This window comes from Solea solea, chromosome 14 (genome assembly GCF_958295425.1).
Source record: "Solea solea chromosome 14, fSolSol10.1, whole genome shotgun sequence".
Lineage (NCBI taxonomy): Eukaryota > Metazoa > Chordata > Actinopteri > Pleuronectiformes > Soleidae > Solea > Solea solea.
The window spans coordinates 26426897-26442668 of record NC_081147.1 but is presented as its reverse complement, the minus strand read 5'-3'; the positions used below and the strand labels follow the sequence as shown (position 1 = coordinate 26442668).

Here is a 15772-nt window from a genome sequence, read left to right as displayed (position 1 = left end):
GCTGCGTGTTGGACTTGCCTTTGGAACATCAGCTTTCATTTGGGGCCTGGTAAATGCTCACATAATTCAATGCACATAATTGTATTTACATGTATTTTGTCCAATTAATTAAAATTAAAAGCTTTTTTTTCGTCTGAATTGTAATATTCAGATACAGGTTGAACACACAACAGTGTCTGATCTTGATTTTTAAACATGTGCTGCATCCATTGCTATTATCATGACATTAGAACATAGACGTATAGCCCCCAGTTTCTTATGAATATCACATCTTCCTCCTGCAGCTATTCAAGCAGCACAGCGCAGATGTACATGAGTATAAACTTAGAAATGGCCTGGAGTAACCCCACACACCGGTGAGTGTCATTCTCATGAAACTAAAATGTTTCACTTATAATCTTATAACTAAAAATGTATTAATACATACAATGTTGTTATTGTTTTTTGTCTTTTGCAGGAGGTTGACGGGTCTTAACTGATGCACCCGTTTCTCTGATTCCTCACCATTGTGTTCTGTGTAAATTAAACATGTGACGTGAAATAAGTCGTGAGTCGTCATCATTCTCTCCACATAAACTCAGTTTACAGTTGCTGGTATATTACCACAGATATGTGTCAGATCTGTATTTAATGTATGTATGTATGTAATGGATCAAATATTTCAATTTGAAATGAATGACTCCATCTTGCACCTACGTGTTTCTCCAGCAGTGACAACATAAAGCTTTGTATGCAAATGAGGAAGAATGGCTGCAACCAAATATATATGTATGTATATATATATATATATATGTATGTATATATATATATATATATGTATGTATATATATATATGTGTATGTGTGTGTATATATATATATATATATATGTATATGTATGTGTGTATAAATATAAAGTTCGTATTTCATTCAGGGCAACAGGTGCACAACCAGTATGACTGTCAGTTTCCACCACTTTGAAAAAAGGACACGGTCAAGTCATAATTATGAAATATTAAGTCATGATTTTGAACTAGTGTCTCAAAAGTATGAGATACTAAGTCATGATTTTGAGGTAGTATCTCATACTTTTGAGATGCTAAGTCATACTAATGAAATAAATACTATATCAACATTAAGTTATGGCTTAGTATCTCAGAATTACAAGATACTATGTACAATCTCAAAATGATGAGTTTTTTATTACTTATATGAGATAATTTTGAATCAGTTTAACATAAACATGATATAGCATTTAGTAATTATGAGACACAAGTCATCATTTTTAAATAGTATCTATTTTTTAAGATGTAGTCTCATAATTGTGGGATGCTAAATCAAAATGATGACTAAACACCTCCTTCTAAGTATGACACTTGGTATTTTGATTCTTCTTCAACATACAGACTGTGAGGAACACTCCTCAAACATGTTAAATCCATATTGACCAAAGGCATGAAATACCCTCCACACAAAGGCACAGCGACGTCACATGACTTGCATGTGTTGCGCAACAGAGGGCAAGTTCGTCCCATTCACCGCCCCCTGGCTGTGACGTCAAATTCCGCGTGTGCGCGCGTGTGAGCCAAGTGCAGAGCTGCGAGAACGTCTTCATCATCAGCCTCTGTATCAGCCTCTGCTTCAGCTGTAGTACGCGGTGGTTCACGTGGAGCAAAGCGATGTATTCGTGCAGAGCGGCCTGGCAGAAGTGCGGACCTTTGGCACGGAGAGCTGCCCACAGACTGCCCCGGGATGGTGAGTGTTAGGAGCCGGCCCACGGCATTCACAGCTTCAAAGTGATGAATGAATGAATACATGAATTTTGCCATAACGTGTACTTGAACACAGCGTCCTCTCTCTGCTCGGCGCGCCCCGCCCCCCTCTGAACTGTTAGAGAAGGAAAAGTACATTTTGTCCCGCGTGGTTGGAACACACTGACCCGCTCGTGTGTGTGTGTGTGTGTTACACGGGCTTCATTTGTGGGGTTCAGACAGAAATGCGTCAGTGTTGTGTCTTTGTTTAGAGTTGTGTAGTTCGCATACGCAGGTTATTGTTGGAGTGTTTAACGTTGCAACAAAGCAAACCAGTAAAACGTGTTTTACCCTGAGACAGCTGTTCACCACACGTCATTAATGCCCCGTGAACACCTGTGTCATCCGGAGACACGGGTGATGAAGGTCAGGGTTTTTTTAGACACTCACTCGTGTCCTTGTTGCCTTAAACACTCACGTATAGCGTGTATGTATGTGACCTTCATTAGTGTGTCGGTAGACTGGTGACAGTCACGTGGTGTTGGCCCGTGAGAGCGGTGTGTGTGTGTGTGTGTGTCTGCGCTTGCGCCACGTGCTGGCCGGTGGTCGCAGCTGCTAACCAACAGCGCTGACGTGACGTTGCACAAGGGTTAGAAAACGGTGCGGAGGAATGTTGACGGACAAATACGAAAGGTCACATTAGAGAAGCGTTTTCTTTATGACGAAACAGTTTTCAAGGTCATATTTGTTTTGCCAGTTTAGTTGCATTCATGCTAGGCTAGGCTAAACACACTAATATGTGTGTGTGTGTTCCTCACACAACCTTCATCTGCTCATTGTCTTGTGTCAGACTCAGCTGTGAACCTCTGAAGAGATTACATCACACTTTAATCCTCTCATGATCCAAATCCATCCTGTGTTGAAGACCAACATGGTGGACAGTAGAATCACCTAGAGGCCAATGCCCTCTTCCTCCTCCTCCTCCTCCAGTGGTTCCACTTAACCAGAGGAGGGTATCATGGGGCTAATCCTGTGACTTCCTGACCTGAGTCCACATCGAACAGTCTAAATGTGCACCTGCTCTTTATCCTCTCAACTTGTGCTTTAACGCTGAGCCGATTAGCAGGTATAAATATCAGTGATGGAAACCGTGTCAGATACCTGCACGCAGGTGTAACGTCCTCAATACTGGTGTGTGTGTGTGTGTGTGTGTGTGTGTGTGTGTGTGTGCTCGCGCGCACATGTTTTTCCACTGTGTCTAACTACAGAAACATACTAAAAAAACACTAGTTGGCGAGCAAGTCAAGGAGATAGCATCTTATTCAGCCTACTGTTTAAGTCCATGGTTCTCAAACTGTGGCACATGTACCATTAGTGGTACGCAAGCTTCCTCTGATGGTACTCGGAGGAAATTAGAAATACTGTTCTGCTGTGTGTATATACAAGTGTATGAGATAAGAGCTCAGCAGACAGGAGAAAATGAAAAAATAATTAATTTGTCGAGTATTTTCTCGATTAATCGAGTCAACGCTTGGTCCATAAAATTTCAGGAAGTGTAGAAAAATATTATCAGTGTTTGTCAAATCTTGAAATTATGATTTTTCTCAAAGTTCTTGCATTGTCCACAAATGAATATGATTTGTTTTATGGAGCAAAGAAACCAGAACGTATTCATATTTGAAGAAGCTAAAACAATCAGAAATCTTTAAGTTTTAATAATGAAAAAACCTTCAAACCGATAATCGATTATCTAAATACTTCAAAAGCTCAATATTTTCTTAGGTGGTACTTGGTATAAAACGCGACCTGTGATGGACTGGCAACCTGTCCAGGGTTTTCGCTCCATGTCCCCGGGACCCTCATGTGGACGATAAAGCTGTAGAAGGGGAGTGAGAGAACTAAAAAGTTTGAGAACCACTGGTTTAAGGCAGTAGTCATATCGGGCGATCATTGTGTTTGCCAATATCGACCAAAATTGATTGACATAATTGATTAAACCTTACTACAGTATTAAAGCTCCTTTCAACACGTGTTAAATATGGCTGTTGGTTGGAATAACAGGCCAAAACCAGCTGTGCCTTTCAGTTTAAGGGTGTGGAGTATGACTTTAACACTGGGACAGTTGGAGCTTGGTGGGCGTGTGCCGTAGAGCTGCAAGGATTATTCGATTAGCTGATTCTTAACCGATAACTGAATTATTCAACTATTTTGATCATCGATAAATCGGTTTGAGTGCGTTTCTGCTTCATAAATGTCATTATTTATAACAAATAAACTATTAAAACTGAATAATCATTTTTAGTTTGTGGACAAAACAAAACATTTGAGAACATCATTTCCAGGTTTGGTAAAAAATAAAGAGATGAAATAATGAAAAGATGAAATGATTATGAAAATAATGGTTGATTGCAGCCCTCGTCTGCAGCTAATGATCCTACTTTTTTAGCATCTTTTCAAAGTGATAAGGTCCAGGGTCATCATTGGAGGAGTGTGAATGAACTGTCAGCCCTTTTTCCCCCAGCTCTGTGGTCTTGGTCCTGCATTTTTATCGAACTCAATTTACTACTTCAGTCTGATCTTCTGACGAACCTAATAGTTATGGTCTGTAATTTATGTCCAGAATGAAAGTGAATTGTCTGGGTCAGAAGATCGAGGGGGTGGGATATATTAGTTACTTTTAGTTAAAGTGCTGTTTACACCTACTAATCCAAGCTTTGGGATTAGATTCAACTCTAATCAAAGTGCGGGTTAACGAAATGCAGTTCAGCAACCAATTATAAGTGCAAAGAGCAGCATGTGCAGTATATACAGTTATGTACAGCAGTATAATTAAGTAGTAAGAACTGTATAGATAAGGTGGGAGCAGAATAGATGTCGTGGGGATATATTAACATGAAGTAGATGATATACGGATGTAGTATCCTGAGTCCTGGAGAATATACAGATATGTGACAGAAGTATGAAAGCATCTCACACGTGACTTGTTTCTAATCTCTTCCAGTTGTGCCACGGCGGACGATGTCCTCACAGACTGGTAGTACCAAGCAAGCCATAGGCTACACCGTAGCGTGCAGTGGAGCCTTTGTCGGCGCTTTAGCATTGGTGAGTTCTGTTTGATAACGGACTGTAACTCGTGAAATTCCAGCCAAGGTGCTCAACTATCTGAAATCTTTCACAGTCATGAGACAAATGGTGTGATTGAGAAGTTGTCCTCTCTCCACAGGCGTACGCCATGACAAATTCTGACCGGTACAACGAACGCATCGCACAAATGGATGCCAGACCCAAGGAGTGGACACCAAAGCCATGGCCACCTAAGAGTAAGTCCTTTTCAACCAAGCTGCCGACAGTGTATGAGAATTAAGAGAATCTTTCTAGAGGCAAATATATATATATATATATATATATATATATATATATATATATATATATATATATATATACATACATACATACATACATACATACATACATACATACATACATACATACATACATACATAACATCACTCAGGACACCATTTAGAGGCCATTAACAGGACATAAAACCAGTGTTCCTAGACTTAACCAGACTTGTCTAAAAGTGGCGAGAGAATGGAATCGTGAACTTTAAAAGTGAAAATCAAATCAAGGATTTGCAGAGTTGTGACCCATCAACTGACCTGGTGTGTTTTTAAACGATGTGAATAAAAGTGCGTGGCTTCTCTGACACTGTTGTGTGTTTGCTTGCAGGTGCAGGCGATGAAGAGGGTAAGTTCCACCAGTTGCTCTGCTTTCATTCATCAGCACCACTGCCTGACCACACTGTGAATGCTCACTGACATGTTATTGACGTGGGTGCAAAGTAAAGGACGGCACGGCCTCCATTGTTCCTCTCATAACACTCAGACCTCGCCTTCATACTCATCTCTGTCTTATTTCAGATTTCCAGGAGAGAACGTTTACATACAAATCTACACTTTGAAGCTCAATGTAATGTGCTCTAAGTTTAGCTAACAATAACGAGCCCCAGATATGTTTAAGTCCAGGGTTTTTTCTAACTGCTCTCCTCCCAGTTCCGATGTAAATGGAACGCAGCGTATAATGAGTGGACTGGATTAGCGTAGCTGGCGTATTCAGTCCACACAGAATGATGTGAAAGCGTGGATTTATGTTATTTACGAAGCATCTCTGTGCTTTAATGTTTTACGCTGGGTTTCCCTGACGTAAATGAAATGGTTTTAGAAGAGCTTCTTAACTAATAACTCCTGATAACACCTGTGCGATAATAAGCTGTAAGATGTTTAGTTTTTATATCCATAATTACTGAATCTGTCGTCCATTTAGTTGTTTTGTCTCAGTCTAAACTTGGTTCCTGTTGTTAGACTTCAGTTAGTTCTCTTAGCTTTTTCACAGTTCTATGAATTTGGCTTTAACTTTGTTTCCTCTCACTATTTGACATCCAGAGATTTTCATTAACAGCTCAACATTCATTTCCATGCATTAACATTCTCGGCCTGTGTGTTTGACTTGGGATTGACTCTGTGTCGTTTGTTTTCTTCCTCCTCCTCTAACTCTCCTCTGTCTTTACTCTTTTCAGTGTAATGCTAAAGCTAAGGTCCTCTGTGGCCGCAAAGGATTTTCATCTCCAGAATCCCTCTCTCCTTTTCCTCTTCTCCTGTACTGCTAAGAAACAGAGTTTTCTCCTGGACATTGACTCTTCACTTGTTTCTCCTGCTGCTGCTAAATTGCATAAAAATCTGTGAAGAAAGAAATGGACTGGAAAGTTACCACAAAGCACTTTGTCTTTTGTTTTTATATATATCTCATTTTTGACACCACTGTGGTTCATATTTTGAAAAACATGCCAACACATTAGCATCCTGTGTAATTAGAGTAAAGTAGAGTAGAACCATGGTGTTAGCATGTGTCATGTTAGACAAACAAAAACTACAGTTTGTATGTGAAGCCTTTGGAATGATCTGGATTTCTGCACAAATCGGTCATGAAATGTGATCTGATCTTCATCGAAGTCACAACAACAGACAAACACAGTCTTCTTAAACTGATACCTCACAAACAATGATGTGTTTGCATGTTATTATCGTTTGAACCCCGAGGCAGTCAGGAGTCAGCCCACCTGGAGTCCAGTGAGACGAGTTCGGAGGTGTTGGTTAAAGCTGCTTTTTCCACCCTGCACTGTCAATGTTTACATTGTGTGTTCAATATAAACATGGAAACATATCATTGTTTGTGAGGTATTAGTTTAAGAAGACTGTGTTTGTCTGTTGTTGTGACTTCGATGAAGATCAGATCACATTTCATGACCGATTTGTGCAGAAATCCAGATCATTCCAAAGGCTTCACATACTTGTTCTCGCAACAGTACATTCTTAGTAGAACAAAGTCTATTTATTGCAGTTCAGTTGGTGTTTGCAGTAAGTGTTCATCTTTTGTGTTGTGGATATTGTACTTGTTGGTAACGCAGTGATTACTGAACTGAAAGTGATGAGAATTAGACCTGAGCTGAAGAGGTGTGGCCTCTCTCTGTCGTGAGGATAGATTTTTCTTTGAATGTGGAACAAATGTTGATGGACGTGTCGGTTAACGATGCATGACCTCGCACAGTTGTCTCACTGTCTGACGTCAGATAACTTATTAACTGGATGGTAAGACCCAAGATTCACCTTCAAACCCCTCCCCCAACACTCCTCCTCCTCCTCCTCCTCCTCCTCCTCCTCCTCCATCCCCTGCCTCCCTCCTGTCATTGTCTTTCAGTTTGCATGCACTTTGTTGTGGTGACTGTGACAGCTCAGCCCTTTACTTCTGCCGTTTGTCAGCTGTATGTAACGTACAGATTATCCGTTCCTCATACACCCCACTTCAAAAAACCCTTAGTGATTGTATATTATAGCAAATGGAACATGCAATGACTAAAAATCAACATCAAACCTCAGAAAGAAGAGAAACTGTTTGCAGAATGTTATTTCCTGTGACTGATTAAAGCTGCAGTCAGTGATGTAACCTCGTGTGTGTGTGTGTGTGTGTGTGTTGCTGTTGTTGGTGTTTCCTCTCCGCCCTCTTTACATCACCTCACTAACACATGTGAACGTCATGAGCAGACAGGACTGAAGAGTTCTGGCTCCTCCTGAACAAATGCACACTGAAACCTGACTGAGTCTACATCAGTGATGACTGTCCAAAATATTCTACTCCTGTTTTAAAGCAGAACTTTGCTCAGACGTCTGGCTGCCCCCCTTCTTCTTTTTTGCCTTTTTCTCATTGAGCTCCCCCTACAGTTTTGGAATCCATGTTTTTATGACGCCAGCACCGTTCATCCATCCTCACTGAAGCTCCTCCCCCTCTCCTGGCCTTGTTTGTTTTCAACGGAGCCAAGACTTTGCAAGACCGACTGATTCTGAGGACTCGCGGACAGCGGCCCCACTCGCAGACCGTAGGGGCAGTGGAGACGGCCCTGGCCTCCCACAGTGACACCACAGCTGTTTAAATTAGGCTAAAAATCCTGCATACTTCTGCTTTAAATGAAGGATTTCACTGACCGCAGCTTTAAGATAAAATGGACATCAATGGTTTTGGTTTGAAGTCCAGATCATTTATTCCAAGTTTCAAGATACTTTGTAAGCATTAAAAAAAAGCTTAGTAACAGGAGCCATTAATAGTCTATTAATCAAAGTCTAATTTACATGCTAACATTTTGCTTATGTTTTTTTCCTTTACTTTTGTACCTGCAGCATGTTAAACCGCGTCTGTCTGTCGCACACTCACTGCGTCAGCTTGTCGGCAGCAGGGCCGTACTAACACTCTCCTGTTCTTTGCATTTCAGCTGCAGAGGAGGAGGAGGAGGAGGAGGAGGCGGCAGCTGAGGCTGAGGAAGAGGAGGCTGCTGCACCTGCTGATACTGAGCCAGACACTGTGGTGGAGGCTGTTGCTGAGGCAGTAGCGGAGGCTGCTGAAGTGGTCGTGGAGGCAGCGGAGGAAGTCGCTGAGGCTGCACAGGAGGTGGAGCAAGTCGCGGAAGAAGTGGCCCAAGTGGCAGAAAATATTGAGGAGGCTGCCGAGGCCGTCGCAGAACCTGCCTCCGTCACTGCCGAGGAGCCCGAAAGCAACGGTACGACTTCCTCATCTGAGGAGGAGGCAGCTGCCTCCTAAAGTCTTGATGCTCTGCACATTCACCACAGGGAGAGACGCACACGATCAGACACTTACCTATCGAAAACCACTAAATATGTAAGATCTGTTCCTCTTGCAACACTGTGAACAAAACGGGTAATTTCCACTCACTGTCTCCAGAACCACTAGAGGTTAGCTGCTTCTCCTCAGGTGCCCACATTCACCTCTTACTGATAATTCTATTTTGTCTATTTTCTTGTATTTATTGGAGTGTGGCGTATAAAGGGCAGATAGTTTCTTCAGGGAAAGGAGAAGTTGATGTGGTGTAGGTCATTGCATGGCGTCTGTAAAAACCCTCCTCACATGTCCCATCTTCAACAGTGTCAACAGGCTCATTTGCAGTTATGGGTGAAATAAATGTGATCACAAATTCATGCAGACGGCTCTGATATTGTTAACACGACTAAACGCCTTCTCTCAGCTCGCACTTAACTCTAAATAACAAGCAGGAAGATGCCCTCTAAATGTGACATCATCACAGGTCCACACCTGTTCTATCGTGCTAACATGCTAACAGCCGAGAGCCCTGAGGTTGTATACAAACTGTAAGTGCTGTAGTGTTTTTCTTTTTTTCTTAACTGTAAAATGTAAAAATCACATCGCACAGCTAAACTTTACTCATCAGTTCACCACGTAATTTAAATCATAGAGATCATACTTTTATTTTGCTTATAACTGGAGAATAATGAGCACTGTAAAGGGTTAACGGTAATTAATACACCCAGCCGTACAATAAAGCTTTGATCAAACTGGAAAGGTTTACTGCCGTCTTTAATTTGTCTCACTTGGTCTTTCTACTTTAAAAGTTAACGGTGCTGTTGAGGGAGGACATTTCTAGCTTTTCCTGGAAGATTTCTCACACTGAACCTCTGATGGTCTCAAATGGAACAAATCTTGTCACTTGTGGGGGGAGGTGCTTCTTTAAAGCCTAACTTACATATTCATAGATCTGCAAATACTAAGCCCCCAGTTTTAACACACTGTCAACTAAAATACCTGCTTCAGTCTGAAACCAGTGACAAATCTCGCCCACGCTGGGAGAAACACGAGCAAAGAGCATTTAAGCTAATCTTCAGGCGCAGAAATGAGTTTTTAGAGGTTTAATCAATGTCAGGAAATGAACTTAAACAACTCGGCACTCAGTGGATAGCATACTTCCACCAAGGCTCAGAAATGGACGATATTTTGTTGTTGTGATTTTCAAACTGCTATAGAAATATGACACTATTGCAACACAACACTTGTTCCCATGTTAATGGCAGCATCATGTTTTTATCACGGTGACCAAGGAGGAACTGCTCCTGACCCGAAATCAGACCTGTCAAACTCGCGGCCCCTAAATCTATTTCATGCAGTCTGCCAATTAATGTTATGAGTTATTTATGTTTTACTTTTTGTTTAAATCTTTATTATGAAATAAAAACAAATGCCTCTATTGCCCTTCCTGACGAGACTAGATGCTCATTGAGTTTGAGACTGTTCTAAGTTCAGTCAACCGCTTGATCCATAACCGTCGCTTAAGTAGATCTGCACCAAACCATAATGGGTTCTTCCCTGGCCCCTTCTTAAAAGTTTCATGAAAGACTGTTAAGTAGTTTTTCTTCTGCTAAAAGCACGAGGGAGTCAAGTGGAAATGCAATTTCCTCGGTGTGTATTTTTAGTATAATATACTAAAACATAAATATACCAATAATAAAACTGGAATGAAAAAAACTTAACACAGGTCGGTATTTGTTAGACTGATGAGGAGACTGAGGAACTTAATTACTGTAAGAAGTCCAAAGCAGTTCATGCTGTAACACACGTATCAATACATGTGAATTTTGCTTTCATTTGTTCACTTTTTCTCTGGGGAGATTGGTAACTTTCCTTGGTATTTGTACATCAACACTCAAATTTGTTGCACTGTTGGCTCTTGGTGGCTATCACCGCCTTCCTCGTAACACTTTCTCCTCACTGTCTTCTTGGGGTTGACTCTACACCTGCATGTAGTCACAATATCCCAAATAGATTTTCTCACCCTGTAACTGGACTGGTTTTACAAATGCCCAACAATTTCTCTTGGCTATCTCCATCAGTTGTGTGAGCTAAATGTGAGAAAGTATAACTTGAGCATCAGTGATGTTTGGATGGCTGGATTTTTTTGTTGCAGTGTTTCCGGTAGCTGCCGCTAGTGTATCAGAACTGAAGATGGCCAAATCACCAGCAGAAGCACAGCCCATTGAAGTAACTTCTCTAGTTGAAGATGTTACTAAACAAGAAGAGGCTCCTGTACCAGTAGAGGTTACAACAACAGAAGAAGCATCTGCACCAATCGAAGAGGCACCAGTTGAAGTTACATCTGTGGAGGAACCTGCGCCAGTTGTGGAGGAGGCACCTGCGCCAGTTGTGGAGGAGGCACCTGCGCAAGCTGTTGAGGAAGCCCCTGCACCAGTTGTTGAGGTTGCCCCAGTTGTTGAGGAGGCCCCTGCACCAGTAGAGGCTGTCCCAGTTGTTGAGGCCCCTGCACCAGTTGTTGAGGAAGCACCTGCACCAGTGGAGGCTGCCCCAGTTGTTGAGGAGGCCTCTCCATCAGTTGTTGAGGAAGCACCTGCACCGGTGGAGGCTGCCCCAGTTATTGAGGAGGCCCCTGCACCCGTTGTTGAGGAGGTCCCTGCACCCGTTGTTGTGGTGGCCCCTGTACCAGTTGAGGTGGCACCCGTTGTTGAGGAGGCCCCTGCACCCGTTGTTATGGAGGCCCCTGCACCCGTTGAGGAAGCACCTGCACCAGTGGAGGCCGCCCCAGTTGTTGAGGAGGCCCCTGCACCAGTTGAGGAAGCACCTGCACCAGTGGAGGCCGCCCCAGTTGTTGAGGAGGCCCCTGCACCAGTTGAGGAAGCACCTGCACCAGTGGAGGCCGCCCCAGTTGTTGAGGAGGCCCCTGCACCAGTTGAGGAAGCACCTGCACCAGTGGAGGCCACCCCAGTTGTTGAGGAGGCCCCTGCACCAGTTGAGGAAGCACCTGCACCAGTGGAGGCAGCCCCAGTTGTTGTGGAGGCCCCTGCACCAGTTGAGGAAGCACCAGTGGAGGCCGCCCCAGTTGTTGAGGAGGCCCCTGCACCAGTTGAGGAAGCACCTGCACCAGTGGAGGCCGCCCCAGTTGTTGAGGAGGCCCCTGTACCAGTTGAGGAAGCACCTGTACCAGTGGAGGCCGCCCCAGTTGTTGAGGAGGCCCCTGTACCAGTTGAGGAAGCACCTGCACCAGTGGAGGCCGCCCCAGTTGTTGAGGAGGCCCCTGCACCAGTTGAGGAAGCACCTGCACCAGTGGAGGCAGCCCCAGTTGTTGAGGAGGCCCCTGCACCAGTTGAGGAAGCACCAGTGGAGGCCGCCCCAGTTGTTGAGGAGGCCCCTGCACCAGTTGAGGAAGCACCTGCACCAGTGGAGGCCGCCCCAGTTGTTGAGGAGGCCCCTGTACCAGTTGAGGAAGCACCTGTACCAGTGGAGGCCGCCCCAGTTGTTGAGGAGGCCCCTGTACCAGTTGAGGAAGCACCTGCACCAGTGGAGGCCGCCCCAGTTGTTGAGGAGGCCCCTGCACCAGTTGAGGAAGCACCAGTGGAGGCCGCCCCAGTTGTTGAGGAGGCCCCTGCACCAGTTGAGGAAGCACCTGCACCAGTGGAGGCCGCCCCAGTTGTTGAGGAGGCCCCTGCACCAGTTGAGGAAGCACCTGCACCAGTGGAGGCCGCCCCAGTTGTTGAGGAGGCCCCTGCACCAGTTGAGGAAGCACCTGCACAAGTTGTTGAGGAGGCACTAGCTGAAGAGCCAGTCACTACTACAGCCGCTGAAGAAGATATTGATGCAGCTCCAGCTCTAGTGGCCTCTCTGGGCGAAGATCCCAAGAAAGAGTACATAGTTGTTGTTCTGGAAGGAGCACCTAAAGAAGAAAAGAGGCCCAGGGTGCTGGGGGTGGGGCCCATGACTGGTAGAATCATCCCAGCTCCAGATGATGAAGAGGCTCCTGCTTCTGAGGTACCATTTATGTTACGTTAACTGTAATTCTGCTAATATTGATAACATTTTTCCTCCCTGTTGGAGTGATGAACTAATCTCAGTAGACATATAACGTTCCCACAGTGTGACTCTTTAACTTTAACTTCATGATGTCTTGACCAAAATATTTGTCATTATATCACAATAATTATAAATCTATGCTTAGAAAAGGTTAGGGTTAGCAGATGTGATGCATCCAGTGTTTTTAGTGAACAGGTCCTGGAAAGCCTGAAAAGATGCAGGCCCCCCCTTGTGGCGTCTCAAAATAAATCTTTAGAACCCAATAATGGAAATTCAGTAATTATTTTTATATCATATTTATCATCCCATCCTCATCTGGACTGATGGTGACACTCAGATGATTAGGGATGAAAAATAGATGTGAGGTTGTTTACAGTCAATATACAGATCCTGTTTTATAGCAATGTGTCAGATATAATTCATTAAATCTGTAATAATAATAATAATAATAAGTCCAGTTTTTTTGATTTTCAGATATTTCAGACTTAACACAGCTCTGCTGTGTTATAGAACAGAAAACTGACTTTATTGTGTAGTGCAATAAGTTGTATGAATCACTTCTGAAAAGACAGAATTATAAATATGAGACTGAAAATAAAACAAAACTATAAAATACTGGATTGTTGCACAGAATGGATGTTGCTGTCAGGGCTGTCAGTGCTCCTGTACTGCCCCCCAGTGGTCAGTAGAGTGAACAGAGATGGACTTTCTTAATATTCAAGTCTCTGCAGAGGCATCGTGAGCTAATGTCTCCTAGAAAGGTCAGAGGGAGCAGGCAATGATCTTTGCTGCTATTCTTATTATCCATTATAAGTTTTTATTTTTTTTATTTCACACCATAAATGTGAAATGATAAACAACAGGACTACAAATGACGCTGCTCTTACATTTCCCAGACTTAGTTGTGCTGTTTTCTTTTTTCTTGAGTTAAAACTTGTTCAAACTAATTCACTTGCTAGTGAGAGATGTAATAAAGTTCCTCAGTTTGACTCTAACATGGATTTTTAAATCTTGTCACTCAGGGTACGCGACGTCTTCTAAAGATGCAAATGCAGTAGTTCCAGTGAAGGTACTGAGCCTTTGACTGTTTCTGCTGTGGTACAACACTGTGTCTGTGTTAGTGTTTTACCATCAATTCATCTGTTGATTATTTTCCCTCCGTTAGTAGATTAGTTTGTTTGGTCCAGTAAAATGTTCCAAAACTTTCAAATGACAACATCGACAAATAAAACCAGAAATATGCTGAAAAATTACAACACATTCACATTTTAAGAAGCTGGTTTTAAAAGGCAAATTACGCAATAGACAATTATTAAATGTGTTGTTGCAGCATCAGTCTATGCTCTAATGTGTCGCAGGAGAATTTTCCCAACCTTTCAGTTTCAAGATTTATGTATTTTATTGTATATGTGTGTATGTATGTATATATAGATAGATAGATAGATATATAGATAGATAGATAGATAGATAGATAGATAGATAGATAGATAGATAGATAGATAGATAGATAGAGCATGTATTAAAGTACATGACATCCACAACATTATATTTTTAAGAAGGTCACATATGAAATAACCCTTATATAACTTAAGTTTAGTTGTTTGTGTTATTGAAGAAGTTGATCATATTTATAGGCAATTTAATTCATTTAACATGAAAATACTAGGTAATAAGTGAATTTTAACAGCAGATATCTTATTTTTGAGTGGATTTACTTTGAGAAACATCTCAGAGAAACGACCTGTGTGCAGCTTAGCCTCAGAATATTGATATTATTTATAAGCCATGTTGGCCAGCCCTATTATATTTCATATAACATGCATAAAAGAAGTGATTAGATGATAATAGACGGTGATTCATGTCATGATATCTGGTAAAAACTGCTGACTCATGTCTGTCTCCACCACAGTGATTGTCTCCTGAGTGATGAAGACGTGCCTTCTCCAACACGTTCCTGTCGTCCTTTTACCCACAATTCCATGCATTGACTATACAGTTTCAGTGTAAAGCACACACATGTGAGACAGTGTTTAGATCAATATCTACTCTGTGAAACTGTCTTCCGTTACTATGACACTCCACACTGACCACTGTCTCTGTGACCTCTGACCTCTGTGACCTACCTGAGCCATGTTAGTCACTGTGAAGTGTTCACTGCCTCCACTTGCCCTCATTACTCCAGTGTTACCTCTGAAAGTGGGGCGTCACCAGCAATCTTACAATTCTACAATGTCTGACCTCAGCGCTGCCCTCTGCTGCCCTCTGCTGCTGTCAAAGTGAAACAGCTGCAAACTCCTCACAATCACTTGTTACCTCACTTTCATCCCTCACTTGTTTCAGCGACACCTCAGACTGGAACAGTTCGGGTTGTTTAAGTATCTTTGTTGTTGTTTTTGTAAAAAAAGATTCACTGACTCAAATCTACACCTGCTGAAGTCAAAGATAAATAAAAAAAATGTGTCCAAACCAAAGTTTGATTACTTCCACTCAGAGGGACACGGGATCGGCACGGGATTCAGTATTAAAATGACACATTTGAACATATTTGATGGGTCGTCTTCAAAAACCTGAACTATACTTTTTTGATAGATATTGAGGATGATACTCTGAATGTTCCTCTAACTGCAGCTCTGCAGCTTCTGCAGCTGCTGCTGCTGCTCAGTGAGGGGATGATGTTGGGCGGTGGGAAAGATGAACGTCTTGTAGAACGTCTTTTATTTTTCTGTCTTTTTCTCGTCGTCCACAGCGAGTGTTAGCGTCCATGCTGCTGATATAACCGTGCATGTGTGAAGGAAAGTGTCCAGTGTGAAATGATTGACAGCTCTT

At 42.6% G+C, this 15772-nt stretch overlaps 1 protein-coding gene across 4 annotated transcripts; it reads left to right on the top strand.

Moving 5' to 3' along the window:
- Nucleotides 1-1520: 1520 nt before the first annotated feature.
- mgarpa (mitochondria localized glutamic acid rich protein a) lies at nucleotides 1521-15063 on the top strand. Of its 4 annotated transcripts, XM_058649725.1 has the most exons (10): nucleotides 1522-1733; nucleotides 4731-4831; nucleotides 4953-5049; nucleotides 5462-5479; nucleotides 8553-8837; nucleotides 11052-11362; nucleotides 11399-11546; nucleotides 11592-12904; nucleotides 13969-14015; nucleotides 14856-15063. In XM_058649725.1, exons 1-9 carry the CDS (start codon nucleotides 1658-1660, stop codon nucleotides 14002-14004), a joined length of 2385 nt encoding a protein of 794 aa, XP_058505708.1. In that variant the 5' UTR covers nucleotides 1522-1657; the 3' UTR covers nucleotides 14005-14015; nucleotides 14856-15063. The 4 variants fall into 4 exon arrangements, with proteins under 4 accessions (XP_058505707.1, XP_058505708.1, XP_058505709.1 ...); XM_058649726.1 differs by having other exon boundaries at nucleotides 11052-11524; nucleotides 11636-12904; XM_058649723.1 differs by having other exon boundaries at nucleotides 11052-11546.
- Nucleotides 15064-15772: the final 709 nt, after the last annotated feature.

Coding starts and splice junctions, on each gene's coding strand:
- mgarpa (XM_058649723.1), top strand. CDS start 1,658: ATGTATTCGTGCAGAGCGGCCTGGCAGAAGTGCGGACCTTTGGCACGG. Junction 1,734..4,730: donor CCACAGACTGCCCCGGGATG/GTGAGTGTTAGG, acceptor AATCTCTTCCAG/TTGTGCCACGGCGGACGATG. Junction 8,838..11,051: donor CGAGGAGCCCGAAAGCAACG/GTACGACTTCCT, acceptor TTTTTGTTGCAG/TGTTTCCGGTAGCTGCCGCT.